The sequence below is a fragment of the Oryzias latipes genome, chromosome 1 (assembly GCF_002234675.1).
Source record: "Oryzias latipes chromosome 1, ASM223467v1".
Taxonomy (NCBI): Eukaryota; Metazoa; Chordata; class Actinopteri; order Beloniformes; family Adrianichthyidae; genus Oryzias; species Oryzias latipes.
In genome coordinates, this window is record NC_019859.2 from 7,860,622 (window position 1) to 7,876,773 (window position 16,152).

A 16,152-nucleotide genomic window follows, 5' to 3' on the forward strand; every position below is an offset into this window, starting at 1 on the left:
CTCAGGCCTCTTCAGGTTTGTCGTCTCAGTTCTGGAAGTTCACCTGATTCCTTTAGCTACACGTCAGAGAACTAATCTGAGCTCAGATTAATGTCACTGACAGCTGGTTAGAGTCTCTCTTAGAGCTCCGGCTGCTGCTGGACTCATGGCAACACCAAAAACTCATCAGCAGGGCTTCAGGTTCAGCCTGTGGCTCTTTTTGGCTGAACGGAAGACCCAAAAAAAACACTTTTTACTCCACCTTTAATGACATCAAGTCACAAACAATTCCTTAGAGAAGCAAAGGTGGAGGACACTTTTTATTTGTTTTACTTTAGAAAACAAAACCTCCATGTTTTCAACATGTTTTCTTTCTGTCGTGTAATAATGTCGGATACAAACTGCGCACTCAGTGTAGTCTGCATCCTGATTGGTTGTTGATCTTGTCAATCAATCTCCTCTGTGCCACATCTCCTGTTCAGAATGCGTTCAGTTTGCCAGTAGATGATCGTTTTCATTCTAATCAGTTGGAAGTGACAGAAACTGTTGATATTATAAAACATTTCAATTCATAGATTCTAAAGTTAAAAAATCTCCAACATTGGCCCATCCATTCTTTACTACTTTGATTATGACATAAACAACTACAGGCTTTCAGAGAAGCTGAAGATTTCTCTAAAAAATGTGCTCATCCATCATTTTCTGATGATGAACATTCATTACGAAATTTTAGGTTAAAATTGTATTTCTGAGTATTTCTTTATACAGACGATGATGAACCTAAAACAGGATTTCTAGGATTACAGTGTTTTACTGAAGTAAAGAATGAAAATAAGAACCAAACGTTTCTTGATCTAAATGAATGAGCATCCAGGGGTGTTGAAGGAGCAGATCTGTAGAGGCTTTAAAGGAAACTACAGATGGAAAACAAATAGGGTAAAGTTTTTCTCAGAATGAAACTTCCCTGTGTTGCTTTATGGAGGTTTTGGATGCAAATATGTTCAAATGATCCTAGAAAATGAAGAGGAAGTGAAGTGTTGGGAGTTTTCTGTTGGCTGCTGGGTAAACAAACTGCAGCGAGGAGACGTTTCTTCTTTCTCCTCAGCTTTATTCTTCTGTCGGCTTTCCTTGTTTGCTCTGGTTTGACTTTCGAACGAACGGAGGAACCAGTCCTCTGTGTTCCCCTTCAGAACGGGAAGCTTTGGCCTCTGAGCCTGTTTTCTGTCCTCAGGAGCAGGAGTTCCTGCAGAAGCAGCAGCAGGACCTGGACGCCGCTCTGAAGAAGATCATCCAGCAGCACAAACACGAGCTCGCCACCGTCGAGAGGGACTGCCTTAACCACAAGCAGCAGCTCCTGAGAGGTAAAGCCACCAGGGGGCGCTCCGCGTCAAATGTGACGTTTAAACATAAAGGAAAAGTATCCACCTCAAACGAATGCGAGGTGCAGCCAGCAGGAAGTCACGCAGCCGTTTCCTGTCTCCACAGCGCGGGAGGCCGCCATGTGGGAGCTGGAAGAGCGCCACCTGCAGGAGAAACACCAGCTCTTCAAGCAGCAGCTGAAGGACCAGTACTTCATGCAGAGACACCAGCTGCTGAAGAGACACGAGAAGGTAGAGCTCAGGGAGGAAAAACATCGACCTGAAGGTTTAGTTTGTGTTTCAGGGATTCAGATCAGCAGAAAAAGTTTAAAACAAAACTTTATTACTCTGTTTCGAAGAGGATGAAGCTTTAGCATCACATTCAAAACACAGAATCGATTGGAAAACAGTACTGACGTTTAGTTTACAAAATAAAAGCTCTGCAGAAACACAAGACACTCAAGAAGCCCCAAACGTCCAGCAGAAGCAAACTCTGTAAGGACAACCGTCTGCTGGGACCAGAGAGGACAGCGAGGCAGAAACGCTGGAACAAAACAAAAAAAACAATGTGAAAAACAGCAGACAGACGGATCTACAGGAGTCCAGCTTTACCGGATCAGAGCTGATATTAGTCAGGTTATTCCTAACCATTCAGAGAAGGATGTTTGAGGTCATAAACGCAGAGATGGTGACGACCTCCTGAACCGCGGCGGTTCCAGCTGAAGGTTCTGCCCCCAATCTAGTTTAGAAAATTCTATAAGCGGGAAATCTGCAGATTGAGAGGGAAGAACTCTCAATTTATAAATCCAATGATTTACAATTAACATTTGACATTTGCATCTCCATCCAGATGTTTGATCTTTCCAGAAAGAGCATCATTCCTGTTCCTTCACATATAAACACGTTATTTGGAGAATTATTTTGTCTTTTTCTAGAAAACAGTTTCCAGTGCTATGTCACTTTTGTAATCTTGATGTTTCACAGATTTTTTTAACAACGCACTGTCTTCTTCATCCTGATTGTCTGTTGACCAATCATGAGAGAGATTCTGTACAATCTCTTGTACAGAATGCGTTTAACTTGTCAGAGTTACATAAAATTATTCCTTTGTTCTCCTTCTATAATCATGGATTTATTTTTCTATGAAGATTTGAGAGTTTAAACGAGAGAGAAGAGTGGGAAAAAGTACCCGTCTGTCTGAGAAAAGTGTAGAAATTGTGTGGTGAGGGGATTTACAGCCTTTAAACATCTAGAACACTACTCCAAGTGCGAGTTGTTTACCTGCGATAAACGCGGGAACACTGTATGGTCTTCATGTAAAGGAGGCATTCGGATCCAAAAACAACAGCCTGATCTAAGTTTAGGTCTTAAGACGCCAAGACCTGCTTCATTCTGAAGTTACATAAACATTTGGAGCCCTGCGGGACACCATTTCTAATCATTTATGAGCAATCAATTCAGAATCTGGTTTAATTCAGTAGTTTAATTACCAATAAGTTTTTCCATTATTTATAATCTTTGGTTGTTGACAAGAACAACAAAAGAAACAAAATAATCAAAGACAAAGATGACATTGGACGTTTGACTAGTTGGAGTTTTGGTTCCGTCTGGACGCTCTTCAGCAGCTGACGGTGCTGAGTTTGTGTTGGTGACGGTGTTGTGGTGGCGGCGGTGTGTGTGTTCAGGAGATGGAGCAGATGCAGCGCTACAACCAGCGACTCATTGAGGAGTTGAAGAACAAGCAGACGCAGGAGAGAACGCGGCTGCCCAAGATCCAGCGCAGCGAGGCCAAGACGCGCATGGCCATGTTCAAGAAGAGCCTCCGCATCACCGCCGCCGGCATCCCCCCCGAGCAGGAGAGGGAGAGGGTCAAGCAGGTGAGGCGGGGGGTTTGGCGGGGTTAAAATACACAACCTGAACAACAACAAACCTTCCTCTGCTCGCAGTTCGCAGCTCAGGAGGAGAGGAGGCAGAAGAACGAGCGTCTGCATCAGCACCAGAAACACGAGAACCAGATGAGAGACCTGCAGCTGCAGTGTGACGCCAACATCCGGGAGCTGCAGCAGCTGCAGGTCTGAACGCACGCCAGCGCCCGCCAAGTTCTGCTCCGCCGCCGGATCACAGCAAACTGACCGATCCGTGTGTTCTCTGCCGCAGAATGAGAAGTGCCACCTGCTGGTGGAACACGAGACGCAGAAACTGAAGGAGCTGGACGAGGAGCACAGCGTGGAGCTGAAGGAGTGGAGGGAGAAGCTTCGCCCCAGGAAGAAGGTGAGAGGTCGGAGAGACTAAACCCCTCTGGGACTTCAGGATTTCAGCCTCAAACTCAGCGTCTGTTTCAAAACATTAAGGCTGATGCTGCAGGAAACACTTTCAGCACAAATACTCAATATTTGATTGCTTTCTGAAGTTATGGAAAGGAAAAAATCATGTGCACATTAGTATTTTTTCTATTTATAAGTAATGAGGAGTAATGAGATTTTTCCTGAGTTGTGTTGCTGTGAAGCTTTTCTCATTTAATCTGGCTACAGAAAATTCTTGAATAAACTAAAAATTCCTATAAAAATAATTAGAAGAATTTATTTAGATTTACCTAAAAAAAGAGTTTAGCAAGAGAATCATTGATTTGATCTTAAATCCTTTTAAAGAATTTTCATTAAATTCATTAATTTCATGTGTTCAATTCTTGAACTTAAAGTATCTGAAACTAAATAATAACGTTCACTTATCATTCTTCACATGATAAGTGAAGAACAGCTGGCACAGCTGGTTTGGCAGAGATTCTTACACCAGATGCCCTTCCTCACAAAACCCAGTATTTTATCCGGGCTGGGGGCGGGCACAGGGGGACCCAGGCTAGGGCCCCCTTGTGGCAACATCACACAAACACTTAAACACCGAAAGCTGTAGCCAAAAAAACAGAGGTCTGTCACACAAACATTTAAATACCTCTTTTTTAGATGTCATCTAAGAGATACTGTTGCTATGGCAACGGCTTTTGCTTGTTGGAAGCGTGAAGCTCACATCAGGGCCTGATGCATCAGAAGCTGAAGGCGTTCTCGTCCTTCAGGCAGGTTTCTAGTTGGCGTGAAAATGTCTTCACTGATCAGATCTTTTTATTCTTTCACAGCGAAGAAAAGAAAAGTTTCTGTTTCTTCCCTTTTTTAAACTTGATAGATTTGATATTTTTACAAAAGAAGAATTTAGATTATTTTTGTTCATTTATCAAAATGTAAGAAATAAATGATTTGAAAACAGAAATGTTTGAAGGTCTTTTAGGAGGAACTGTTAGATTTAGTTCTGCTTTGATGTGAGCCCGTTCATTTCCTCCGGTGGTCTTCTTCAGAGCGACGGCTTCCCCCTCAGTGTGAGTGAGTCTCATGGCGCCGTCCCCAAACCGCTGCGCCCTGACGCCTTTCCTGTTCTCCTCAGGCTCTAGAAGAGGAGTTCGCCCGGAAACTGCAGGAACAGGAAGTCTTCTTCAAGATGAGCGGCGAGTCCGAGTGCCTTAACCCGTCCACGCAGAGCCGCATCTCCAAGTTCTACCCCATCCCCAGCGTCCAGTCCACGGGGTTCTAGGTGAAACACTCGCTCCGTCTTCCTCTGCCGCTCCACAGTTTGACCAAGAACTCCGTGCCTGATGAAGTCTGACTTTCGAGTCCGAGTTTCTCTGCTTCAGACTTTTGTGCTAAAGAAAACTGTAGGAGAGAACGTTCTTCAGACAAAAGACGTAACGCTGAGGCTCGGCTGTTAGTTTGTGATGCATAAAAATGATTTTAAGCCGAATTCCTTCCATTTAAAAACCAGAAAACTGTTTTTTTACGATGGAGTTTTAGGGCCAGTTTACAAACAATATTTTTTTGTTTTTAATTATGACTTTAATGTTGTAAATTTATGAGCGAAAAAAAGTCATTGTGAAATTACGAGAGAAAAACTCGTAAATTTACGACTTTATTCTCGTAATTTAACAGTTATGACAATTTTTTTTCTTGTAAGTTTACGACTATCAATCCTGTAAATTTATGACCTTAAATCTCGTAATTTTGCTTTTTTTTTTGGGTGGCCCTATAACTGTCGTATTTTTAATGCAGACAATAGCAAAACAAATTGAAGGCGAGGGTCTTATTGTTTTCTCCAGAGGTTAAAGGCCGTAACGCTCCTGGTGAGCTGCTTTTTTAAAGTAAAACTCAAACAAGTTTTTCTCTTTTCCTCTTTTTATTTGAAAGTCAAGCTGATTTATGTCAAACCGGTTCCTTTTTTATCACATTTTCTTTAGGATTTATTTACAAAAACGAAAAAACATGAAGGAACAAACAGTGAAGCAAAAAACCCCTCATAATTACAAACCAGACGGGGTTCCTCAACTCTAAATGTTTGCTAAAATAACACAACATATCAAAGTCATGCATTTTTAAAACGTGTATAGTTTCTAGATTTCTTGTAATGTTGGTTTTGTTGTAAATAAAGTATTTACCTCAAAAGGTTTGAAAATCATTTTCATAAATTCACTCATGACAAGAAAATAAAAACCTTTCAGTTCATCTGAAGACATCTGACTGCAAATCATCTGCGTTTCTTCATCTGAGAGCCGCAGACTCTGTCGGATGACTTCAGGTCTTCCTGAAACCACAAAATCGGCTTTAGGTTATATTGAAAAAGAACATTTGAGCTCAAGTAATCCCATTACATTTGATCAAATCTGGTGTGAGAATGACTCTGAGATCTCAGCTGATCTCCACTTCCCAAAAATAATGATTTCAAAAAGTTTCGAGGCGTCGATGTTTTCAGGTCCTCCAGGCAGCTTAGAGAGAAAGTTACTGTTTGCTATTTTAGCAACAAAACTGTGACATGAGATTCTGAGTTCCTTCAAATAAGAGACTCCAGAGGCAGCATGTAGGAGGAAAACAGGAGTGGGCCTAAAATGGATCCATGTGGGACTCCTCAATGAAGGAGAATAGGTGCAGAGATACAGGCTAAGACGAACAGAATTTTCTTTCTGACATATGAGACCTGAAAAACGCAAGACAATCAGTTAAAAGAACCAGAACTTCCAGATCAGGTTAAAAAATAGATCAAAAACGCCTAGAAACATCTTTTCAGTACTAAGACGCGACTTAAAACCAGATTGAAACTTTTCAAGTGTCTCATTCGTCGTGTTAACATGACTTTGGAAAGAAATGAGCTGGAAGTTTCACACACAGAAACTTTTTCTGCATCAGAGGAGATCGAGGAATGTGTGATGTTTTACAGGGATTACTGAAATTTAAAGAACTTGAGGTTTGTTCCAGTTTTTTTGCATTATTTCCAGCTCTTTGATCCTTCAATAGGAAGTCTGAGAATTTCTACAGCCGTGAAGTTTGTCTTCTGTCATCCAGCAAGTTTATTTATTTGTTAGCTCTGAGTTCAAAAGGGATTTAAAAGGAATAAACACGTTTATTTAAGATGTTCAGAGTGAAACGGATTGGAAGATGAAAGGATCGTCCTCCACACGCTCATCTGAGAACAGCTGATGCTTTTGCAAGGAGAACTTGTTGAAGAAAGTTTCTAATAGAAGTAATGCTGTGTCTTCAAGATTCAACTTAAAAAGCAAAATCTATGGAAAATGGTTCAAAAAGCTCAGAAAGGACATTTACTTTCATTTTTCCTTAAACATCAGTCTTTAAATTTTCTTACGTTTTGAATAGAGGAAAACCAGAAACATTTCAAACCGGCTTCATTAAACCATTGTTTTCTGTTTTACAGACACATTAGTGCAGTTATTTAGAATCTATTTGCTGTTTCTCTTCAACCATCTTCAGGCTCTTTCTGATGGTCCAGAGAGAACTGACCTTCTGTCCTGGAAATCCTTAAAATCCATGAAGTCCTTCGGCATCTGTGATCACACAAACATAAAATCTTATTTAATCTGATTTTAGTTTTTTATTATTTTTTTTAATCTTTTCCACCAAAACAGAAAAGTTCTTCCGGAAACCAAACAGTTTTCTGGTCTCCAGACTGCAAGAGACCCAGGAACCTCCAGGAACCTCCTGGTCCTGTAGTCCAGGAGGTCCTGGAGGTCCCTGGATCATGAGACTATTGCGGTTCTGTCTCAGGTCATGCGGGACAGCGATTCCAAAGTGAACCGACCTCTTTCTCCATGGATTCTGTGACGTCTTTGAGGTCCAGTAGAGCCGGATTCACCTGCATTCACACAGACATGTGACTTTATTACAGTCAAAAGAAATGTTTACATGTCTTTCTGGCTTGTATGTTAGTTTTAATAAAGTTGTTATTTTTTCTTGGTCACCGTCTAAGTCCAGCTCTGATCATCTTTTGATGTATTTTCAAATCATTCCCATAGTTTCTGCAGAGCCACAGTAGTTTATCAGAAATTCACCTCTGAGTTTTGGGCAGGACTGTTAGGGCAGAGTAAACCCCCTCTTCCCATCATCCATCTGTTTACTCTATCTCCCGCTAGTGGAAAGCATACACACCCCCAACCTAACATTACCCGGCCAAACAGTTTGGAGTCAGACGCCAGTTCAGATGAGAAAAAACAAAGACGTTCATGGATCTATTTGTCTGCAGGTGGATGCATCAGAATAGAGAGAGGCAGGGGGCTTGTGGCCCGCCCAGGGTCATTTTTATGTCACAAATATGATCTTTTTCTACTTGGATTTTTCCGTTTGATCCTGATTGACAACAATCTCAGTAAAGAAATACTCAATTTTAAGCTTAATTTTGTTTATATATTTCTTCCATCAGAAAATCCCAGAAGAACATGTTAAAAACACGATTTTCATTAGAGTGGGTCCTTAAAACGCCTGATGAAGCACAGCGGTGGAGGTGTCATAATGCGGGCAGCCACAGGACCTATGTTCTCTAAAGTTATTAACCATACATTTCTGAAGTTATTAACTATACATTTCTTTGTTAAGATGTTTTATTAGGTCAAATGTTCCCATGCAGCTGGACAATAATTGCAGAGATGAAGTCTAATTTAAGACGAATGCTAAATGTGAGATTTCAATCATTTAAAAAGAATTGAAGGTTTTGCTGACTGCACCTTTTTCCCCTCTTGGTCCTGGAAGCCCCCTGTCACCTTTCTGCCCGGGTGGTCCCGGTGGTCCCACAACGGCTCCATGAGCTGTAAGGAGGAAAAACGGTTACTGATCACCCATCATTTTATTCCATCTTATTCAAGTTAGCTCTTTGTTTTTCAAATATTCTGCTCAAACTGGGAGGTTCCTGTGGGCACCAAGCGGTTACCTGGTTCCCAGATCACAAAAGACCAAGGAACCGTTGTAACAAGCCTCTTGTGACCAATGATATGAAAGGATTCTGATTCCAGAACCTCCTGGTCTTCCAGGTCGGAGGACCAGGAGGCTCTGGAGGTCTCTGGATCCTGTGTCTGTTGCGGTTCTGTCAGGAGACGTTTGTATTCACAGTGCTGTTACACACTTTTGATGATCTCCATCAGATCGGTTGCGTTTCCATGGGAACCATACAGTCGGCTGTAGCCTGGAGGACCTGGGGGCCCTCGTGGTCCTGGAGGTCCTTTGAAAATGTGGCTGTTGTCCTTCATTACGTCAAGAAGCAAACCGTTGGCTGTAAATGACAGAAGAACATTTCCGTTTGAGGTGTTTTTCCGGCAAAAACGAGATGGTAGGTTGTAAAAAATACACAATATTAAATCATATCACTGTTAACCAGTTTATCACCAGGATCCTCTGGGGATACTGGGTCCCACTGAGCCCAACCAAACAAATCATTCAACCTCCAGCCTCCAACAAAGACGGAACTAAACACTTTACAACTGTTTAGTACAGGATATATAAAAAATGTGCATACGTGTTTTTCTGAAACCCCAATGACGCTTACATTTGATGTAATCGGTTACTTTTAAAGCCACTCCAGAGTAGTCGATCGCATCTGTGCTCCAGTCTGTCACACCAGGCAATCCTGGCTCTCCCTTTTGCCCTGGGGGTCCTGGAGGGCCCGGTTGGGGATGGCCAAACATGGCTTCATGTAAATCACCATGGCCTGTTAATAAACAGAAAAGCTCCACATTACTTTAGGCAATAAATTCTGCATGTTCAAAAACCCGCCTGTCACCTTTACATCAGTTAAACCTTCCGACTGTAGAACTGAACCGAGTGTGATGTCACTGGTAGAAAATGCCGTACTTCCAGCTCCAATCAAAACAAAGCAAAGCATTCGCCATTGTTTCGGGATACGGACGCCGCCATGTTGGAGCCAAACGGCGACAGAGGGCAACGATTAGTCCGAGTTGGTCTGAGTCAACATTTCTAAGGCAACTCCTCTCACCAATCAGGAGTGGAAGGCCACTCCCTTATCACTTGAAAGCAGGCTACACAAACATGTCCAACATTTTGAATGTTTGACATGAGACTACTGGTACATACTTTTAAGGCATGTGATTGGCCAGTTTATAACTTTAATAACTTCAATAAAGAAAAAAATATCATGAAAAAATCAGATTGAACCTAGATATAGCAAGATGTTATAAAGGTATCACAGCAAGAATGGTTATTCTGACTAATAGAATGACTGAGGAGCAGCTGTTTATTTCTCTAAGAAAGTCTATGGGATTTTGGCTTCTTGGAACCAGCGGGTACTTCCTGTTTGGAACGTAAGGGGGAGGGGTCACTCAGTCCAGTTGTCATATGAAGCCAAAGGGTAAAATAAATGTTTAAATTTACCCCCAGCGTAGTCTTGGCGTTCAGGTCTCAGCTTCTCTCTTCTGTCGTGGTCATTATATGAGACCAAGCTACCAAATGGACCAGGAGGGCCTTCAGCTCCAGGTGGGCCTGGAGGGCCTGGTGGTCCTGTGAGAGCAACATCTGTAGGAGAGCAGAAGAAGAATATTTGTTCTCTGCATGTTAGCCTTGTTAGTTTTTAAAGAGCTCCTCTTTCGAGTTTTTTTTCTTCTTCTCCTTTCAAACTCACTCTGCAGGTAGTCGCGTATGTCTGAGCTGAGGTATGTTCCAAATCCGGGTGGGCCTGCTGGCCCAGGAGGACCAGGATCTCCTGGCGGACCTGGAGGTCCTTGAGGTCCTGGAGGTCCGGGAGGCCCCAGTTGAGTTGGATACCAACCTTGTTGAGAGAAAAACACGTACATTGAATTTTGTCAATGGCTGATAAACATGGTAACATCTCTGTGACCAAGAAAACATTCCAATTTTCCAATGTTTCCAATGTTTTGCCCCTTCTGAAATATGGGGGTGAAATATGGGCTCAGCTTTTATAGTTTCTCACGTTGATCAGACGATGTTCAAGTGAACTTTGACAATGTTGTTGAACCAGTCAAGGTTATACTTTCTTTTCCTGAGAATTGTAGCTTGCACTATTTTTGCCCCCATAAAGTCTAAGATCTGATTTTTGTACCACAAAAAGGACCGTCCACTTGACTTTGTGTTTCTTACTTCCTATGATGCCTCCAGGAATACCAGGGGGACCTGGGGGTCCAGGAGGTCCGACCGCTCCCCTCTCTGATAATCGACAGGAGTTGCACGTAGTTAAAAAGGTCGTTTGGTTTTATGTGAGTCACAGCTGATGTGTAACCCTCACCGTTCATCAATGCAAAGACCCGCTCAGCGATATCTTGAGTGCCGTAGCTGTAGCCGCCTAGACCCGGTGGTCCCGGAGGTCCTGGAGGACCAGGCGGACCAGCAATGTATGCTCTCACATCATCTCCTGAGCACAAGATAGTTATACGTTGAGATATTTCAAAGAAAACCAACTGCATTTTTACCCTCTGTTTGAAAACATTTTATGTGGAGACTTACGCTGTAGAAGGTTGATGATGTCACTGACAGAGACGGGTGCAGGTGGAGCAGAATCTAAAAAGGTAAACATGGTAACACACAGCTGTTAAACATGTAGTTCTCTTTTTTTTTTTTTATAAATAATCTTGTTTACAAAAAAGGAGGGCAGTGTCTTGGTTCTGTTCATACTCTGAATGTAGCTGATAACTCGACTGGCAACATTATCCATCATCCCTTCTTCTGAAGACCCAGGAGAGCCCGGTTCTCCTGGAGGTCCAGGAGGCCCAGGAGGACCTACCAGGTACTGTCTGAGAGCGTCACCTGGATGATGCCAAAGAGAACAAAAACAGTTTTAGTTGTTTGTTCCCTTTTTTTTTTTAAAGGTCAATAGGTATAAATGCAAAGTTTACTTTGAAGGTACTCTGTTAGATACTGTCCCACATCAGATGATCCAGATCCAGGCGGACCAGGTGGGCCTGGTGGACCTGGAGGCCCGGGAGCATATGAGCTATCTGAAATAATAACAAAAAGGTTTGTATAAATTTTTTGTAGTGTTAGGATAAAAAGATATCAATGATTCTTTTGAATTTTCTTGTTTTTATAAAAATAACTGATGACTGAAGCAAACAGATTTACCATATATAGATTCAAATAAGTTTAACAGATCAAATGTCTGTTCATTCATGTGGTCCATTAAATTTAGATAAGTAACATTCCTTAATTTTTTTTAACATTTCTGAGAAAAATAAATTCATAATTTTTTATTGGGCAGTACCACGAGTAGCCACTAGAGGCTTTCTTTAAAACATCGTAGGCTCTGAGGACTTGCACAGAAAAATAGTTTGATTTAATGCAATGTAAATTAGTCATAAAAATATTGTCATTAATAGGTTATTTAGGTTATATGTAGAATAATAGTAAATATTGTTTTACCATGAAGAGTGTAACTGGATATATTGGTCATATAATTGGAAATAATGTTCCGTTGTGTTCTAGATTATGTGTGTTAGGTATATACCCTCAACACTTTGTCGTAACACAGAAACAATCATTGCTCATCAACTTTGGGCTTTTACAAGCAAGAGCAATTATTGCAATGTTGTGGAAGAGCAGATGACATGTCTAGCTTTGGAAAGGTTGACATATATTGTTAAAAAAAAAAGAAAAAACCTTCAAACTCTTGTGGAATCCTTATATAAGTTTTTTCCAAGCCCATTCAATGCTAAACAATGACTTAAGTGCTTGTGTAAGGTCATCTCATTGCTGATTTGTGTCTTTTTTTGTGTGTGTGTTTGTATGCATATTTTAATATTACTTTTAATGCCAGAATTAAATGGTTCTTTTGTGTGATGTTGTTTAAAGCTTTGAAAATCACAATAAATATATTTTGAGTAAAAAATATTGTTTTACCATCTCCTGGTGGCCCTTGAGGTCCAGTTGGTCCTGGGAAACCTGTCATGACAACCAGAGCTTTTAGTAAGATTTGGATGTTTTCATTGACGTATCTGAAGTTGAAACACATTTGTTCCAGGATTTGTTGAGTTGTGCTGAACGGGGATTTGGGGATTAGCAGGAAAGTTCTGGTTTGAATCCAGGTTGGGTCCTACTTCTGTGTGGAATGCAGATGTTCTCTTCATGCGAAGTGTGTATTTTAATGGGATGAACGACACTTGCCTGGTTCTCCTTGAAGGCCTGGAAGACCCGGCTGTCCAGGTTCACCTACGAAAACCATGGTCATTGTTATTGACTGTTTTCGAAAAGCTAACATTTGAGAACCTTTGAGCTGGTTTATCACCTTGGTATCCTTGTGGTCCTGTGTCACCTAGAAAGAAGAAAATTGTCTCATCAACCTTGGAGTGCTGCTAAATGTAATGCTGTAAACAACTTAGTATGCCATATGCTATTGCAATGCAATGTTGCCTGTACCTGGTGGACCTTGTGGTCCTGCAGGCCCAGGGGGTCCTGGTGGTCCAGCAAAGAAGCTTTCTGAGCCACATCAAGCAAGCATTCATCAGATTGTTGTTCAAAAACCAACAGTGATTAGACATGAATTACTGTGAATCTCCTATTAACCAGGTTTCTTTTGCTAACCTGATGTGGGCACAAAACTACCAGGTTCTCCCTTATCTCCTTTAGGTCCTGGTGCACCCACACCTGCAAGGACACAACAGAGTCACAAACCAGTTTTTTGAACCTCAGTGGATTTGAAAGGGCTCCAGTCACCCAACATGTTACTGACATCTTTATCTTCTTTGTTTCTATAGAAGAATATTCATGTTTACCTGGCTGACCAGGGGAGCCTTGGGGGCCTGGTGGACCTTGTTTACCTTGACCTGAAAAACAGTAATGAGATATTCACATTTTTTGGTACTGCAGTTGTCCAGAGAGATATTGTATTTTTTAAACATACCAGGAGGACCTTGTGGACCAGGGAGTCCTGGGGGGCCTGGTGGACCAGGAGGTCCAACCACAGGCTCTGGGCAGAAAATAAATATGTTATCAAGGCAAGCTTTGTTCGTGAAAGCAGTGCCTACACAGATTAGACATAAAGAAGTACTCACTGTTGATTCGTGAGTCAATTTCTGGCGTGACGCTGATGCCTGGTTCACCACGTTGGCCTTTCTCCCCCCTTTCCCCTCTTTCTCCCCTTTGTCCTCTTTCTCCCGTTTCTCCTTTGTCTCCCTTGGGACCTGGACATTTGAGTCACAGAACAAACAAAAATGTTGTGTAGATTTTCAACACCTCTCATGGTTCTTCAGATCAAGAGATGGGATTTACCAGGCTGCCCTGGGATCCCAGCAGGACCAACGGGACCAGATAGTCCAGGATTTCCAGCAGGACCTGGGGGACCAGCTGGACCTGGAGGTCCAGGGACAACCACCTGATCGGAGCTGACTAAAACCAGAAAAAAGATTTGCACTTGGTAAAACAACTAGATGACTTTGGTGAAAGTATTTGAAAAAAGGGATGTTCTTACTTGGACCGATGATTTTACCAGGTGTTCCTGGTTCACCTGAAAGATGAAATGAAGTTAAATCCATAGTTTGAACAACCACACATTTGCTGTTCCAAACATTTGGGGAAATTATTCAGTCTTAGCAAAGGAGATATTTTCAATTAATAAAAGCAAATACTTTTAAGCTTTCAAAGCACCCCCCCCCCCCAAATAATCAAGTGGCAAAGTATCTAGTTTGCTAAAGAAATAAACCCAGCATGAGCATTTTAATCAAAGATGGAGACAAACCCGTCTACTAAAAAATAAATGCATTATTTTCACAGTAAAGCAGCTTTACCTTTACCACCAGGTAGTCCTGGGGTTCCAGGAATACCTGAAATGTCCAAAGAATATTGATGATGGTAACTTTAACTAAGCCTAAATGGTATGAAGTAGTTAAATGAGTCTCAAACCTGGAGATCCTTGCACGCCTGGAGGACCTATAGGAAAGAATATAACAAAAATAAATAAACTGTGACATATCTGTATTTATAAATACAATTTTGAATTGTGTGTGGATGGATTTGGGTGTATTAGGAATTAAGATTTAAAATCAACCAAATTAATACATGAGTATTCATCAAAATAAGACAGAGTTTAAAGTAACACGTCAAATTTCAGAGGCTGTATCCAACAGTGGCACTAGAGGTGCTGGTACCTTGAGGACCGTTGTCTCCAGGCAGTCCAGGTGGTCCTCTGGGACCGGGAAGACCCACTGAACCAGATTCACCTGAGGGTCAAATGTAATACTTTTAAAAACATCCATCCATCTTCCTCCCCTTATCCGGGACCGGGTCGCGGGGGCAGCAGACTGAGCAGAGATGCCCAGACTTCCTTCACCCCAGCCACTTCCTCCAGCTCCTCTGGGGGGACCCCAAGACGTTCCCAGGCCAGCCGAGAGACGTAGTCTCTCCAGCGTGTCCTGGGTCTTCCCGGGGGCCTCCGCCCAGTGGGACATGCCCGGAACACCTCTCCAGGGAGGCGTCCAGGAGGCATCCGGACTAGATGCCCGAGCAACCTCAACTGGCTCCTTTCGATGTGGAGGAGAAGCGGTTCTACTCCGAGCTCTCCGCGGGTGACCGAGCTTCTCACCCTATCTCTAAGGGAGCGCCCAGCCACCCTACGGAGGAAGCTCATTTCAGCCGCTTGCATTCACTTTTAAAAACATACCCTATTTATTTTTGGACTATAAATTTTAATAGTTATATTGAGAATTTTATCTTTACTGAAAAACTTTAGACGCGTTTACTATTTTTCTTACTTTAAAAGAATGTTGCCTTTTATCTTTTTGTCCGTTCTTGCTTTCCGTAGAAAACATTTTCGCGCTGCGGCCGCCATCTTGCCAGAAAATGCCGCCTGCTGTGTCAAAGGTGAGAAAGTGGTGGAGTGCTGCACTGCACGTTTGATATTTTTTTTAAATTTTGTTTTCGGTTCAAGTTTGTTCCTTAAATATATATTAAAAATTAAAGATATGTTAAGAGTTCAGTTATGGTTGTTGGTTAGAGTCAGACTCAGCTCCAGAGGCATGACAGTTAATCATGTCATGATGTTCCCAGCAAACAGATTTGTCTGCCATTGTTTACATAGCCTGCTCTGCTGGGGTGATTTGTTCCACATTTTTGTTTTAAAAATTGTTTTCCACTACAATGTAAAATGCTGGTATTACTGGATGTTAGCTCTAAATTTCTTCTCATCTGATCATGGCCGTTACACAAAAGCGCACCTCTACATGTTCCTCAGTGGTTCTGTAAGCTACACTTACCAGCACTTCCCTTGGCTCCGTTTGGTCCAGCAGGGCCTTGTGGTCCAGGTTGTCCAGGTTCACCTTTAGGAACGTAAAACATTTTCTTGTTTTTTCTGCTAAAATACAAACTTAATGCATGTTTTGGAGGTAATGAAGTTTACAGAAGCAAAAGTTTTGTTCTTTAACAGATCTTCTGCCCAAGTGTTAGAGCTATTTAAGATGAGAAAAAGCAAGATTACTTTATTATGTTTTTGCGGATAGGTTTTTGTGATTAAACAAACTTAAATAATTGTGTTCTTATAACTATAA

At 41.8% G+C, this 16,152-nt stretch overlaps 2 protein-coding genes across 4 annotated transcripts in view; one reads left to right on the top strand and one right to left on the bottom strand.

Annotated features, from left to right (window-relative positions):
* LOC101170491 (serine/threonine-protein kinase 10) overlaps positions 1 to 5,813 on the top strand; it is a 25,153-nt gene extending 19,340 nt beyond the window's left edge. Inside the window, exons 13-18 of the mRNA XM_004065759.3 lie at positions 1,211 to 1,340; positions 1,465 to 1,589; positions 3,023 to 3,214; positions 3,284 to 3,409; positions 3,495 to 3,608; positions 4,770 to 5,813. Coding sequence (XP_004065807.1) covers positions 1,211 to 1,340; positions 1,465 to 1,589; positions 3,023 to 3,214; positions 3,284 to 3,409; positions 3,495 to 3,608; positions 4,770 to 4,916 — 834 coding nt within the window. The 3' untranslated portion in view covers positions 4,917 to 5,813. The remainder of the gene's footprint in view (positions 1 to 1,210; positions 1,341 to 1,464; positions 1,590 to 3,022; positions 3,215 to 3,283; positions 3,410 to 3,494; positions 3,609 to 4,769) is intronic.
* col17a1 (collagen type XVII alpha 1 chain) overlaps positions 5,379 to 16,152 on the bottom strand; it is a 27,175-nt gene continuing 16,401 nt past the window's right edge. For all 3 annotated transcript variants that reach the window (XM_011493315.3, XM_011493361.3, XM_011493273.3), the window contains 27 exons: positions 15,862 to 15,924; positions 14,758 to 14,829; positions 14,513 to 14,539; positions 14,398 to 14,433; positions 14,082 to 14,117; positions 13,883 to 13,999; positions 13,666 to 13,794; positions 13,515 to 13,580; positions 13,387 to 13,437; positions 13,196 to 13,258; positions 13,031 to 13,090; positions 12,900 to 12,926; positions 12,779 to 12,823; positions 12,515 to 12,556; positions 11,515 to 11,616; positions 11,294 to 11,425; positions 11,126 to 11,179; positions 10,908 to 11,033; positions 10,763 to 10,828; positions 10,287 to 10,433; positions 10,040 to 10,180; positions 9,198 to 9,359; positions 8,778 to 8,924; positions 8,383 to 8,463; positions 7,464 to 7,517; positions 7,166 to 7,209; positions 5,379 to 5,957 (listed from right to left, as the gene is read on the bottom strand). In XM_011493315.3, the coding sequence (XP_011491617.1) occupies positions 7,184 to 7,209; positions 7,464 to 7,517; positions 8,383 to 8,463; positions 8,778 to 8,924; positions 9,198 to 9,359; positions 10,040 to 10,180; positions 10,287 to 10,433; positions 10,763 to 10,828; positions 10,908 to 11,033; positions 11,126 to 11,179; positions 11,294 to 11,425; positions 11,515 to 11,616; positions 12,515 to 12,556; positions 12,779 to 12,823; positions 12,900 to 12,926; positions 13,031 to 13,090; positions 13,196 to 13,258; positions 13,387 to 13,437; positions 13,515 to 13,580; positions 13,666 to 13,794; positions 13,883 to 13,999; positions 14,082 to 14,117; positions 14,398 to 14,433; positions 14,513 to 14,539; positions 14,758 to 14,829; positions 15,862 to 15,924 (2,072 nt within the window). In that variant the 3' untranslated portion in view covers positions 5,379 to 5,957; positions 7,166 to 7,183. The remainder of the gene's footprint in view (positions 5,958 to 7,165; positions 7,210 to 7,463; positions 7,518 to 8,382; positions 8,464 to 8,777; positions 8,925 to 9,197; positions 9,360 to 10,039; positions 10,181 to 10,286; positions 10,434 to 10,762; positions 10,829 to 10,907; positions 11,034 to 11,125; positions 11,180 to 11,293; positions 11,426 to 11,514; positions 11,617 to 12,514; positions 12,557 to 12,778; positions 12,824 to 12,899; positions 12,927 to 13,030; positions 13,091 to 13,195; positions 13,259 to 13,386; positions 13,438 to 13,514; positions 13,581 to 13,665; positions 13,795 to 13,882; positions 14,000 to 14,081; positions 14,118 to 14,397; positions 14,434 to 14,512; positions 14,540 to 14,757; positions 14,830 to 15,861; positions 15,925 to 16,152) is intronic.